Genomic DNA, 15,583 nt, shown 5'->3' with positions numbered 1-15,583 from the left:
TCATTGTTTGTACAAGCACCCTCACATGCACATATACAGTGGGGAGAACAAGTATTTCATACACTGCCGATTTTGCAGGTTTCCCTACTTACAAAGCATGTAGAGGTCCTTAATTTTTTATCATAGGTACACTTCAACTGTGAGAGACGGAATCTAAAACAAAAATCCAGACAATCACATTGTATGATTTTTGAATAATTATGACCGCCGCTAGCGTAGCTAGCCGGTCATATAGGGATTGTCAAAGGTTTTTTTTTTGTTTTTTTTTCGTCACCTTACTGAATTTTTCGTCAACGATACCAGGGACACCGAAGCACGGGGGAACATGAAATTTGGTGGGCATGTAGCCCCACTAGACTTCTAAGGAAAAATTTCGTTTGGTCCCCGGGGGCCACTCCCCCCCCGCGCTGGGCCCCCCCAAACCCCCAAAAATGCAGTTTTTCCTAAATAACTACCTGAACCGTGGCACCGAGGATGAAGAAATTTTTATCGTATGTTGGTCTACTAGACTTTTACGGAAAAATTTCGTTTGGTCCCCGGGGGCCACTTCCCCCCCCGCGCTGGGGCCCCCTTAAATTTTTCGTCAACGATACCAGGGACACCGAAACACCGGGGAACATGAAATTTGGTGGGCATGTAGCCCCACTAGACTTCTAAGGAAAAATTTCGTTTGGTCCCCGGGGGCCACTCCCCCCCCGCGCTGGGCCCCCCCAAACCCAAAAAAATGCAGTTTTTCCTAAATAACTACCTGAACCGTGGCACCGAGGATGAAGAAATTTTTATGGTATGTTCGTCTACTAGACTTTTACGGAAAAATTTCGTTTGGTCCGCGGGGGCCACTTCCCCCCCCGCGCTGGGGCCCCCGTAAATTTTTCGTCAACGATACCAGGGACACCGAAACACCGGGGAACATGAAATTTGGTGGGCATGTAGCCCCACTAGACTTCTAAGGAAAAATTTCGTTTGGTCCCCGGGGGCCACTCCCCCCCCGCGCTGGGCCCCCCAAACCCCCAAAAATGCCGTTTTTCCTAAATAACTACCTGAACCGTGGCACCGAGGATGAAGAAATTTTTATGGTATGTTGGTCTACTAGACTTTTACGGAAAAATTTCGTTTGGTCCCCGGGGGCCACTTCCCCCCCCCGCGCTGGGGCCCCCGTAAATTTTTCGTCAACGATACCAGGGACACCGAAACACCGGGGAACATGAAATTTGGTGGGCATGTAGCCCCACTAGACTTCTAAGGAAAAATTTCGTTTGGTCCCCGGGGGCCACTCCCCCCCCGCGCTGGGCCCCCCAAACCCCAAAAAATGCCGTTTTTCCTAAATAACTACCTGAACCGTGGCACCGAGGATGAAGAAATTTTTATGGTATGTTGGTCTACTAGACTTTTACGGAAAAATTTCGTTTGGTCCCCGGGGGCCACTTCCCCCCCCGCGCTGGGGCCCCCTTAAATTTTTCGTCAACGATACCAGGGACACCGAAACACCGGGGAACATGAAATTTGGTGGGCATGTAGCCCCACTAGACTTCTAAGGAAAAATTTCGTTTGGTCCCCGGGGGCCACTCCCCCCCCGCGCTGGGCCCCCCCAAACCCCAAAAAATGCAGTTTTTTCTAAATAACTACCTGAACCGTGGCACCGAGGATGAAGAAATTTTTGTGGTATGTTGGTCTACTAGACTTTTACGGAAAAATTTCGTTTGGTCCGCGGGGGCCACTTCCCCCCCCGCGCTGGGGCCCCCGTAAATTTTTCGTCAACGATACCAGGGACACCGAAACACCGGGGAACATGAAATTTGGTGGGCATGTAGCCCCACTAGACTTCTAAGGAAAAATTTCGTTTGGTCCCCGGGGGCCACTCCCCCCCCGCGCTGGGCCCCCCCAAACCCAAAAAAATGCAGTTTTTCCTAAATAACTACCTGAACCGTGGCACCGAGGATGAAGAAATTTTTGTGGTATGTTGGTCTACTAGACTTTTACGGAAAAATTTCATTTGGTCCCCGGGGGCCACTTCCCCCCCCCCCGCGCTGGGGCCCCCGTAAATTTTTCGTCAACCATACCAGGGACACCGAAACACCGGGGAACATGAAATTTGGTGGGCATGTAGCCCCACTAGACTTCTAAGGAAAAATTTCGTTTGGTCCCCGGGGGCCACTCCCCCCCCCCGCGCTGGGCCCCCCCAAACCCAAAAAAATGCAGTTTTTCCTAAATAACTACCTGAACCGTGGCACCGAGGATGAAGAAATTTTTATGGTATGTTGGTCTACTAGACTTTTACGGAAAAATTTCGTTTGGTCCGCGGGGGCCACTTCCCCCCCCGCGCTGGGGCCCCCGTAAATTTTTCGTCAACGATACCAGGGACACCGAAACACCGGGGAACATGAAATTTGGTGGGCATGTAGCCCCACTAGACTTCTAAGGAAACATTTCGTTTGGTCCCCGGGGGCCACTCCCCCCCCGCGCTGGGCCCCCCAAACCCAAAAAAATTCAGTTTTTCCTAAATAACTACCTGAACCGTGGCACCGAGGATGAAGAAATTTTTATGGTATGTTGGTCTACTAGACTTTTACGGAAAAATTTCGTTTGGTCCCCGGGGGCCACGTCCCCCCCCCCGCGCTGGGGCCCCCGTAAATATTTCGTCAACCATACCAGGGACACCGAAACACCGGGGAACATGAAATTTGGTGGGCATGTAGCCCCACTAGACTTCTAAGGAAACATTTCGTTTGGTCCCCGGGGGCCACTCCCCCCCCGCGCTGGGCCCCCCCAAACCCAAAAAAATGCCGTTTTTCCTAAATAAGTACCTGAACCGTGGCACCGAGGATGAAGAAATTTTTATGGTATGTTGGTCTACTAGACTTTTACGGAAAAATTTCGTTTGGTCCCCGGGGGCCACTTCCCCCCCCGCGCTGGGGCCCCCGTAAATTTTCCGTCAACGATACCAGGGACACCGAAGCACCGGGGAACATGAAATTTGGTGGGCATGTAGCCCCACTAGACTTCTACGGAAAAATTTCGTTTGGTCCCCGGGGGCCACTCCCCCCCCGCGCTGGTCCCCCCCAAACCCCCAAAAATGCAGTTTTTCCTAAATAACTACCTGAACCGTGGCACCGAGGATGAAGAAATTTTTATCGTATGTTGGTCTACTAGACTTTTACGGAAAAATTTCGTTTGGTCCCCGGGGGCCACTTCCCCCCCCGCGCTGGGGCCCCCTTAAATTTTTCGTCAACGATACCAGGGACACCGAAACACCGGGGAACATGAAATTTGGTGGGCATGTAGCCCCACTAGACTTCTAAGGAAAAATTTCGTTTGGTCCCCGGGGGCCACTCCCCCCCCGTGCTGGGCCCCCCCAAACCCAAAAAAATGCAGTTTTTCCTAAATAACTACCTGAACCGTGGCACCGAGGATGAAGAAATTTTTATGGTATGTTCGTCTACTAGACTTTTACGGAAAAATTTCGTTTGGTCCGCGGGGGCCACTTCCCCCCCCGCGCTGGGGCCCCCGTAAATTTTTCGTCAACGATACCAGGGACACCGAAACACCGGGGAACATGAAATTTGGTGGGCATGTAGCCCCACTAGACTTCTAAGGAAAAATTTCGTTTGGTCCCCGGGGGCCACTCCCCCCCCGCGCTGGGCCCCCCAAACCCCAAAAAATGCCGTTTTTCCTAAATAACTACCTGAACCGTGGCACCGAGGATGAAGACATTTTTATGGTATGTTGGTCTACTAGACTTTTACGGAAAAATTTCGTTTGGTCCCCGGGGGCCACTTCCCCCCCCGCGCTGGGGCCCCCGTAAATTTTTCGTCAACGATACCAGGGACACCGAAACACCGGGGAACATGAAATTTGGTGGGCATGTAGCCCCACTAGACTTCTAAGGAAAAATTTCGTTTGGTCCTCGGGGGCCACTCCCCCCCGCGCTGGGCCCCCCCAAACCCCAAAAAATGCAGTTTTTCCTAAATAACTACCTGAACCGTGGCACCGAGGATGAAGACATTTTTGTGGTATGTTGGTCTACTAGACTTTTACGGAAAAATTTAATTTGGTCCCCGGGGGCCACTTCCCCCCCCCGCGCTGGGGCCCCCGTAAATTTTTCGTCAACCATACCAGGGACACCGAAACACCGGGGAACATGAAATTTGGTGGGCATGTAGCCCCACTAGACTTCTAAGGAAAAATTTCGTTTGGTCCCCGGGGGCCACTCCCCCCCCGCGCTGGGCCCCCCCAAACCCAAAAAAATGCCGTTTTTCCTAAATAACTACCTGAACCGTGGCACCGAGGATGAAGAAATTTTTATGGTATGTTGGTCTACTAGACTTTTACGGAAAAATTTCGTTTGGTCCCCGGGGGCCACTTCCCCCCCCGCGCTGGGGCCCCCGTAAATTTTCCGTCAACGATACCAGGGACACCGAAGCACCGGGGAACATGAAATTTGGTGGGCATGTAGCCCCACTAGACTTCTACGGAAAAATTTCGTTTGGTCCCCGGGGGCCACTCCCCCCCCCGCGCTGGGCCCCCCCAAAACCAAAAAAATGCAGTTTTTCCTAAATAACTACCTGAACCGTGGCACCGAGGATGAAGAAATTTTTATGGTATGTTGGTCTACTAGACTTTTACGGAAAAATTTCGTTTGGTCCCCGGGGGCCACTTCCCCCCCGCGCTGGGGCCCCCGTAAATTTTTCCTCAACGATACCAGGGACACCGAAGCACCGGGGAACATGAAATTTGGTGGGCATGTAGCCCCACTACACTTCTACGGAAAAATTTCGTTTGGTCCCCGGGGGCCACTCCCCCCCCGCGCTGGGCCCCCCCAAACCCAAAAAATTCAGTTTTTCCTAAATAACTACCTGAACCGTGGCACCGAGGATGAAGAAATTTTTATGGTATGTTGGTCTACTAGACTTTTACGGAAAAATTTCGTTTGGTCCCCGGGGGCCACTTCCCCCCCCTGCGCTGGGGCCCCCGTAAATTTTTCGTCAACGATACCAGGGACACCGAAACACCGGGGAACATGAAATTTGGTGGGCATGTAGCCCCACTAGACTTCTACGGAAAAATTTCGTTTGGTCCCCGGGGGCCACCCCCCCCCCCTCCCCCGCGCTGGGCCCCCCCAAACCCAAAAAAATGCAGTTTTTCCTAAATAAGTACCTGAACCGTGGCACCTAGGATGAAGAAATTTTTATGGTATGTTGCTCTTAAGGGCCCACATCAACCTAGCCCATAATCACTCATTTGTGATTTGCGCCCCTCCCATAAAAAATGAAAATGCAATATTATTCTGCTTTAATCGCCCCTATCTTCAGTGGAGATGTTCAGAACTGCACCATATTTCATGTGTATGATTAACTTGACAACCTCTGGGGGTATCCTCTGCTAAGTTTTGTAGAATTTCATCCATGGGGGGGTATAAAATAAATTCATTTATGTGCACATTTAGTGACTGTACACTCATCGGCCTGTAGATGGTGCTGTTGAGCGAAGGGTTGCTGGTTTAGGATGATACTGCCACACACACACATGCAGGAATACAAACAAACGCAAGCATGCACACACACTGACATCCACACGCACAGACACACACCCATACACACACATACAAATCCACATGCACAGACACATACACACAAACACACACGCGCACACATGTACGCACACATACATACACGCACAGACACACACACACACACACACACAGACACACACATACACAAACACACACACATACACACACACACACACACACACACACACACAGACAGACATGCACATACTATTACTTTTTTTAGGTATATACATAAACACGCAATACAGCCAAATTACTCCACGTCATTTATTTTTGTGGAAAGCCAGTGCAGGCCTGAGCGGCGGTCATATTTTGTACCGCGATGCGGTACATCTAGTTAATTAGCATTTTATTGCATGACATAAGTATTTGATCACCTACCAACCAGTAAGAATTACGGCTCTCACAGACCTGTTAATTTTTTTTTAAAAGCCCTCCTATTCTCAACTCGTTACCTGTATAAAAGACACCTGTCCACACACTCAATCAAACAGACTCCAACCTCTCCACAATGGCCAAGACCAGAGAGCTGTGTAAGGACATCAGGGATAAAATTGTAGACCTGCCCAAGGCTGGGATGGGCTACAGGACAATAGGCAAGCAGCTTGGTGAGAAGGCAACAACTGTTGACGCAATTATTAGAAAACGGAAGAAGTTCAAGATGACGGTCAATCTCCCTCGGTCTGGGGCACCATGCAAGATCTCACCTCATGGGGCATCAATGATCATGAGGAAGGTGAGGGATCAGCCCAGAACTACACGGCAGGACCTGGTCAATGACCTGAAGAGAGCTGGGACCACAGTCTCAAAGAAAACCATTAGTAACACACTATGCCGTCATAGATTAAAATCCTGCAGCGCACACAAGGTCCCCCTGCTCAAGCCAGTGCATGTCCAGGCCCGTCTGAAGTTTGCTAATGACCAACTGGATGATGCAGAGGAGGAATGGGAGAAGGTCATGTGGTCTGATGAGACAAAAATAGAGCTTTTTGGTCTAAACTCCACTTGCCGTGTTTGGAGGAAGAAGAAGGATGAGTACAACCCCAAGAACACCATCCCAACCGTGAAGCATGGAGGTGGAAACATCATTCTTTGGGATGCTTTTCTGCAAAGGGGACAGGACTACTGCACCATATTAAGGTGAGGATGGATGGGGCCATGTATCACGAGATCTTGGCCAACAACCTCCTTCCCTCAGTAAGAGCATTGAAGATGGGTGGTGGCTGGGTCTTCCAGCATGACAACGACCCGAAACACTTAGCCAGGTGAAGCCGCTTTTCTGATGTATCAAATACTTATGTCATGCAATAAAATGCAAATTAATTACTTAAAAATCATACAATGTGATTTTCTGGATTTTTGTTTTAGATTCCGTTATTCACAGTTGAAGAGTACCTATGATAAAAATTACAGACTTCTACATGCTTTGTAAGTGGGAAAACCTGCAAAATCGGCAGTGTATCAAATACTTGTTCTCCCCACTGTAGAAGTGCAACGAACTCCGGCTTTACAGCACTTACAGTGCCCTCTAAATGCTGTCTTGCAGCCACAGTGGAGGAGAATGGTGCAGGCTTTACTGGCGTCTCCGAGATTAGTCCAGTAAGGTTCCCAAGTCTTGCTCGTAGAGTCCCGATACCATCCCCATGCATTGAACTCTGGGATATCTTGCTGGACAGCGGTTGCCTGATTCCAGTAGAAGCTGGCCTGCAGCAGTGCTCTTTTGATGTGCTGAATCAGCGCAGCTTGGGTGGGTGGCAGGTTCTCGAGAGACTTGGTACCATTCAAGAAAAGGTGATGTCTAGCTTCATCTACACGGCTGGAACCACAGCTCTTGATGTACATGATGACGACCATACGCTCCAGTCTTTGGACATGGACGTCATTGTTGATCTGTTCAGGCTCCAAGGTGAGGGTAACCAGGGATTCTGTGAGATCTGGTGTTGCCTCCCAAGCTGCCCATGCACTCTTTTTCCCATGGCCCAGGAAGGCTGAGGTTGTGTCACAGCCTGTTAAAGCGTGGAAGAGTGGTAAGGCTAGTGACTTCTGGGGACCAAGATCCTTGCTGATTTCATGAGCAGGAATGTCCCTATAGTTTTTTCCACCTGCAAAGCCGATCCAGAGCTCTGTGAGGCCGAGTGAGTTGAAGAAGCGGATGGCAAGGATGACAACATCGCTGTCGACAGTCCGGACAAATGCCTTTTTATGGCCATTGGCCCCAGCATGTGCAAGATGCAGGATTATTATTGTATCTGCTTCTGGATGATTACAAGGCTGAAGGGCAGACATGTCATACCCTGGTCTGTTGGAGAGTACAGCATCTTTCTTGGTGGAAAGGAGGAGTTTACCTGACATGCCATGCTTGGTTATCTCTTCACTGATATATCCAAATAGTTCATCCTTGTTGTCCTCATTTTTCAGGAAGTCACTGTTCCAGTTACGTTTTGGAATTGGAGTTCTCCCATCTACTTTAGTTCTTGATCCGGTTCCTCTGCATTGGTGAGTTTGTGTTTTGAGGTTCTCCTCTGGATATGTATCAAACGCAATATCCAATCGCGTGACAGATTCATAGCTCATGTGTGACCTCACAAACCCGTTAACCATTTTTCGGACAGCGGCCATATTGAATTTAGGGAATTTGGGTGGTCCTGATATACCCAATCATAAATGTAAGTATTCCTATGGGTTTCCCATGGTCAAAGAAGTTAAAATAGACATCAAGTTTGTATTTGTATCTCATCTGGCTCAAAAGCTATAGCCGAATCCCTTTCAGGCGGCGGCCATATTGGATTTGGCCACCATCTTGGTCTCAGGGACCATTGGCTTGGGCGTCCTGGCTAAATCATTTCAGTATCCCCTCAGTTACATCTGTGCCAAATTTGGTGCTTGTAGATGAATTTGCGCGAACAATGGGGTGTAAGGCCCCATACTACAGCCCAAACTGCTTTTTTGGACAGTGGCCATATTGGAATTGGAGGATCAAGGGGTCCAGATATACTGGGTCATAAATATAAACATTTCTATGTGTTTCTCATGATCAATTAAGCTGAAAAACATATCAAGTTTGTATTTGTAACTCATGTGGTTCAAAAGTTAAAGCCGGAACTGTTACGACAGAAACGAGGAAACAATGTGCAAGTAAAAGCTCTTTTATTTAGAATGAAGTAGTGATGATGATGATGATGATGAAAGTCCAAGATGATGCAGGCTGTGGCGCAGGGACTTCGATGGCCAGACGCGGTGAAGACAGAAGTGCAGGGTGCTCTGAAGTGCCGACAAAATCCTGACATCAAACGAATCCACAAGACGGAGACCGGAACACAGGAACTCAGGACGGAGATGATGAACAGAACGGGAACGGGATCAGACACAACACAAGGACTTCATACAACGATCTGACAGGGGAGATGAGAAAGTGGTGAGTTTATTTATTGTGATGAGATGGGCTGCAGCTGATGATGAGTGATTGCAGCTGGATCGCTGATCAGTGATAACAAGCCGGACACACCCACTCACGCGCTCACACACATGTAAACAAACAAAGCACGAGACGAGAGAGAGACATTGGATCTATGAACCGTGACAGGAACCCTTTTCGGGCAGCGGCCATATTGGATTTGGCCGCCATCTTGGCCCCTGAGGGTCGCTGGCTCCGGCGCCCTAGCTAAATCATTTCGGTATGACCTGAGCTACATCTGTGCCAAATTTGGCGCTTTTAGATGAATTTGCGCGAAAATGTGCTTAAGGCCCCCAACTATAAGCTATCTGGGATGCTGAGATGATGAAACTGATTAGGAAGATTATTAATAAAGCAATCTTTAGTGGCAGAAGTGATAGGTCTAACATATTTGTAACACGGAGTCTGCTTTGCAGCCTTGGCTAAATTAAGTTTACACGAAACTAGATAATGATCTGCACTCTGCTGCAGAATTTCAACGGCATCAACATTTATTCCATGTGATAATATTAGACCTAGAGTATGATTACGACAATGAGTAGGTCCTGACACGTGTTGTCTAACTCCAATAGAGTTCAGAATGTCTTTAAATGTCAATTCCAATGCATCTTTTGCGTTATCTACATGAAAATTAAAATTACCAACAATTATGATTTTATCTTTATTTTATCTAGACTTCTTAGTAATTCTGAAAATATTACTATAAATTACAGCAACACCTCCCCCTTTCCCTTTCTGACGAGGTTCATGTTTATAACAGTAATCTTGCGGGGTGGACTCATTTAAAGTAATGTAATCGTTTGGTTTTAGTCAGGTTTCTGTCAAACACAGCACATCTAGGTCTGTAATCATATCATTAACAATAAGAGCTTTTGAAGTAAGTGATTGAATATTCAGCAACCCAAGCTTTATCATTTGCTCATCTGTATTATATCTGTTTTTTATTTGTTGAACATCAATAAAACTTTTACCCTTAGATGGGTTGAAACGTTTTTTTGTATTTCCTAATTCAGGGAACAGACATAGTCTCTATATGATGATATCTAAGTGAAAGAGGCTCTATATGATGGGATTTATCTGACCTTGGCGACGTGAGACAGCTAGCAGACGGTCGGTTTAGCCAGTCTGTCTGCTTCCTGACCCGAGCCTTAGATTGTCATGTTTGAGCTCTAAGACTATGTGCCATATTACTAGAGAGAAGAGCAGCACCATCCCTGGAGGGATGAATACCATCCCTTTTCAACAGGTCAGGTCTGCCAATTGTCTATGAATTCTATATTATTTTGTGGACACCACTTAGACAACCAGCCATTTAGTGAGGACAATCTACTAAGTATCTCATCACTCCTGCAAACAGGAAGGGGGCCAGAGTGAATAATAATCTTAGAGAATTTACGATTAGCATTAGCCAGCACTTTTAAATTTGCTTTGATGTCAGGCGCTCTGACTCCCGGCAAACATGTGACTATGGTGGCTGGTGTCTCTATTTTCAAGTTCCGTGTAATAGAATCACCAATAACTAGGGAACATTCAACAGGATTCACAGTGGGTGTTTCACTGAGTGTGGAGAATCTATTTGTTATTGTAATCGGAACGGAAGAGCGGTGTTTTGTCCCACGACTACAGCGTCTCACCGTCACCCAGTTGCTCTGCTGCATGGGCTCTACTTCAGCTGGAACCGTACATTGTACAGAGTTCACTAAGCTAGTCACACTCAAATCAGTATCTAAAGCCTTTGCACTCTTACAATTAACCTCAATTAAAGTTTGGATGCATGTCTCTAGTTCTGAAATCTTCTCTGTCATCCTGACTATCTCCCTGCATTTATCACATGTAAATCCTGTGCTGACAGAGAAGGATATGCTAAACATGTTGCATGAAGTGCAAGTGACAATAAGAGGAGAAAATTACATAACTCACCGTGTTTGTTGACTGACTGATACTCACCACAGTTGTTTGATGGATTTGGAAAAGGCGCGAGTGAAATAAAGAAATAAATAAAGAGTGCACGAATGGCACGCTAACAGGCTAGTGAATTACTAGCGTGTTGCAACGATTTAGATTGAAGCTAGCGATGTTAGGTTAATATTTGATGTTGAGTAAGTTATATTTAGCAGCATATAAACAACAGGGAATGATAGTAAATAATGATTCAAGACAGAAAGATATACGAAGCTTTCAGACGCAAACCAACTCAAGCAGCAGCAGGCAGACAGGATTATAGTGATAATATCACTATAAATATAATAGGTGTTCAATTTCCTCACCAATCACCTTTAATAACCTCCTGGACAGTGGAAACATTCACTACATATACAGTATATAGGCTGTATATTTGTCAGATGAGAATAATAATGGCTTTCTCTTGACTGCATGTGTTCAGGTTCTTCGGTGCGTACAGTATGGATGTGGTGACCAGCACAGCGTTCAGCGTGGACATCGACTCCCTTAACAACCCCAAAGATCCATTTGTGACCAACATAAAGAAAATGCTGAAGTTTGACTTACTAAACCCTGTGTTCCTGATCAGCGGTAAAGAATCAACTAGGCCTGTCAGATAAGCACACTTCAAAAGCTAATGTAGGAAACTCTGTGAACAAAGTCTTTACAGAACTCCAAATAACTTTGAACGAACATTCTATTAATGTTACTGGAAGAAGGTTTGTTCATAACTTTGAGAGAACTTTGCCAGAACATCCCCTGTTAAGACCTTTTCTAATTTCTTCTGTAGCTTTGTTTCCTTTCATCACACCCATCCTGGAAAAAATGGATTTCAGCTTTTTCCCGTCATCTGTGACTGATTTCTTCTACGCTGCCTTACAGAAGATCAAGTCTGAAAGAGTGGCCAACGACCACAAGAAGGTACAACAAACACTTAACATGAACAATGTAACGACTGAGACAATCAGACACATAACTATTTGTTACATTTAACAAATAAGCTTTAAAACCCACTTTTAGGAATGAAATATCTCCCCAAAAGAGGCAAGAGAGCAGAAAAGGCCTCAGTCAGCAGGGGGACCATCAGATAAGATGGTTTTATTGTTCTGAAAAATGTGGTCGTGATAAGACAGAGGCCATAGGAAAGACCTACAGCCCTTAAAACAGACTTTCCTGCATTAAATTATAGACAAACTGATCTATAAATGAACAAGCATCCCAGGACATTGTGTGTGATAATGTTATGTCTTGTATACTGTCTCTTGCATTTCTATTTATTTCATGCATGCTTTATGAGAGAACTTCTAGTTAATGTAACCCCACCTATATCGTGTCTCCTGTCTAATTAATCCTCATTTAATGACTCACATCGCCTTCTCATAGAATGCAGTGTGTGTGTTTGTGATATCTATCTGAGTATAAATGGACACAAATGGCAAGGCCCACACTTGAAACAGAGTCACAAATCCTCCCAACAGAGGAATTTCCCGCTTGGAATTTCCCCCTTTCTACTTTCTTATTCTCAGGCTTTAAATGGCCTCTACACAAGCCCTTCCCTCTCTTGGCCTTCTCTTGTACATTCGGGTTGCTATCCTGCGGGGCCGCACCAGGCCCCAGGCCCCAAGCTAGCAGGCCTTGACTCACAACAAACCATGAGCTCATTCAGGAGAGAGAGGACAGAACATAACAGAACAAGGACAACATCAGGAGTTTGGCACAATTGATTCATTCTCCAACCATGCAACTCCAACCATCAACTCTTCCGACTTCCTCCCTTCTCCTGGCCTCTCCAGCCCAGGGAGCACAATCTGCGCTCCAGCCATGTGCTCATGGAAAGAGAGAGAAATTTCAACCAGAACAGAGTCAAACAAACCATGCAAGTTCATCACCATTTCTTCATTCAAGGCAGAAGAAATCGATTGAGACTAAAGGGACCATCAAAATCCTTTTTCAGAAACTTCACGAAATGCTTTCAATGCAAAGGCCATGCAAGTATACATTTAATGAGGTGCCCTGAAAATAATAAGATGATGGTTCTTTTCATAGTTAAATGTATCTTTCCCATAGTTCCATTTCCTGCTTCCGGTTTCATTTTGTCACTTCCCATTTTACCCAAGTTTGTGTGATTGCATGTTGTGTGTTTAGATTAGTTATGTTTGTGATTTTAGTTAATAAAACTTGTGCACAGTACGTATTTGGTTCTGATTCTCTGCTTGCAACAAAGTTTACTTTACGATTTAGACTGTGACTACAGACAATTGTTCACGGGACAAACAGGTTGATTGATTGTAATTTTACTACATTAAATTAATTCTATTAACTGATCCAAATATTCATATATAATTATTACAAGTTATGATTGATTTTTAATATTTAATATTTATTTTGAGCCAATTTGCTACAACAACTAAATAGTCATGATGTTTTAAACCCCTCTTCTGAATTCCTGCAGAGGAGAGTTGACTTCCTGCAGCTGATGGTCGATTCTCAGACGGCAGGGAAAACTCAGCATGGCGAGGAACACACAGAGAAAGGTGAAGCATCTCAGATGGTTAACCATGAGAAAGATCTTTCTTCCATATGTGAAGACACATACCTTAAACCGTGTCCTGTGCAGGTCTGAGCGACCACGAGATCTTATCGCAAGCCATGATCTTCATCTTCGGCGGTTACGAGACCAGCAGCAGCACTCTGTCGTTCTTCTTCTACAACCTCGCAACCAACCCAGAGGCCATGAAGAAACTGCAGGAGGAGATCGACGAGACCTTCCCAAATAAGGTAGTACTCCATTGAAACACTCGTTGGGATTGGCGTGATGAGTTTGAGACTTTAACCATTGATTGTGTGTTGAAGGCTCCGGTGGACTACGAAGCCGTCATGAACATGGACTATCTGGACGCCGCGCTGAACGAGTCCCTCCGGCTGTTCCCTGTCGTAGCTCGACTTGAACGGGTCTGCAAGAAAACGGTGGAAATCAACGGCGTCATCATCCCTAAAGATATGGTCGTCATGATCCCGACCTTCGCCCTCCACAGAGACCCGGATTACTGGAGCGACCCCGAGAGCTTCAAACCAGAGAGGTCAGGACGGGTTTCTTCTGTTTCACTCATTATACGAGTCCGGTGAAGCTACAGTCAAGCTTTAGCAAATACAATAAAGCCCAACAGTCTGTCCTGGACGTGGAAAATCCCATTCAAATCCACAATTCATTTTTAATGATAACTTATAAAACTTTAAAGACAGACCTTATTGTGAGCTACAAGGTTGCTCATCTATGGTATCTGCACATTATTTAAACTTATTTTTTCAAAGAATTGTGTTATCAGCAGGAATCCTGGTGAGAAACTGCATTACCCATAAAACCCAAATAAATCTCTACATATCAGGGAATCAAAACTATAAAACTCCACTTAGAGAACTCTTTTAACGTTTTAAAAGTCCAGTTTTTTTATTTAATCCAATTTGTATTGGTTATGCGAACGTTCCATTCTTCAAACATTATGGGAACGTTACTTTTGAATGTTCTCAAACGAGTAGTAACATTTAAAAAAACTATAGATGAACTTCCAACTATAATGTTTCAGCCGGACTGCTTCATGAATGATGTATAAATACTGTTTTTGTGCTAACATTTTGAGAACATTATTAAAGAGCAGATAACTTTGAACGAACGTTCCATTAATGTTATTGGAAGAACGTTTCTTCATAACTTTGAGAGAACATCTGAGAACATTCTCTGATAGCTGGTTGGCTTGGTTCATGGATTATAACTCTATAAAAAAAATATCTGTAAAATCACTATGGAAAAAATACTTCCAGAACCAAGGCTGCTGAAAAAGTAAGCTGCACTGTTGCACTAGGAACCCAAGGTTGGTTCTTTAGAGTAATTGTCTGTATAAATACTTCAACCCAACGTGACTCTTTCCTGCCTTATTAACAGGTTCATTAAAGGAAACAAGGAGACCATTGACCCCTACATGTACATGCCCTTCGGCCTCGGTCCCAGGAACTGCATCGGGATGCGATTTGCTCAGGTGACCATGAAGCTGGCGATCGTGGAGATCCTGCAGAGGTTCGATGTCTCAGTGTGTGCGGAGACACAGGTGAGCAGACGGGTTGGTCTCTGGTAACAGGAGGACGTTCGTTCATTCGTTCGCTCACACTGACCTTCTCTTGCTCTTCATAGGTTCCTCTAGAGCTCGGCCTAAATGGTCTTCTGGCTCCCAAAGACCCCATCAAGCTCAAACTCAAGCCTCGGACAGCTTCAGATGTTTGTAACAACAACAAATCGTAACGCAGCTCATCCGCTGCACACTTCTCTTTCAGTCCGAGGAGAAGGTTTGAAGGGTCTTTTAAAATAAAAGAATAGACGTAGTCTCTAGTCTTCAGTGAAGAGGAGGATTCGACTCTGAGGTTCTCAGTGCCTTTCGGACTTAGACTGAGAGGTTTAGTAACTTTACTTCAGTAGTGAATGTCAGACGAATTCTGTTGTTCCCTGAGACTTGTGTTTAAGGGTTTTACTTTGATGATTGAGAAAACGGCAGAAATGAGATTAACCTGTTAAGAAATTACATGAAAATGTTCAAGTTTATCAAAGAAATAAACTCTGCAGAAATGTA

General features: G+C 45.6%; 1 protein-coding gene across 1 annotated transcript in view; it reads left to right on the top strand.

The window, feature by feature from the left end:
• The window catches only part of LOC309494099 (cytochrome P450 3A30-like), a 32,653-nt gene extending 17,070 nt beyond the window's left edge, over positions 1-15,583 (top strand). The window contains exons 7-13 of the mRNA XM_082163309.1: positions 11,407-11,555; positions 11,755-11,885; positions 13,417-13,498; positions 13,582-13,742; positions 13,818-14,044; positions 14,905-15,067; positions 15,151-15,583. Coding sequence (XP_082019435.1) covers positions 11,407-11,555; positions 11,755-11,885; positions 13,417-13,498; positions 13,582-13,742; positions 13,818-14,044; positions 14,905-15,067; positions 15,151-15,258 — 1,021 coding nt within the window. The 3' untranslated portion in view covers positions 15,259-15,583. The remainder of the gene's footprint in view (positions 1-11,406; positions 11,556-11,754; positions 11,886-13,416; positions 13,499-13,581; positions 13,743-13,817; positions 14,045-14,904; positions 15,068-15,150) is intronic.

This window comes from Leuciscus leuciscus (genome assembly GCF_965113295.1).
Source record: "Leuciscus leuciscus genome assembly, chromosome: 3".
NCBI classification, from domain to species: domain Eukaryota; kingdom Metazoa; phylum Chordata; class Actinopteri; order Cypriniformes; family Leuciscidae; genus Leuciscus; species Leuciscus leuciscus.
The sequence above is the reverse complement of the archived record's forward strand: the minus strand, read 5'-3'. Positions and strand labels throughout refer to the sequence as shown.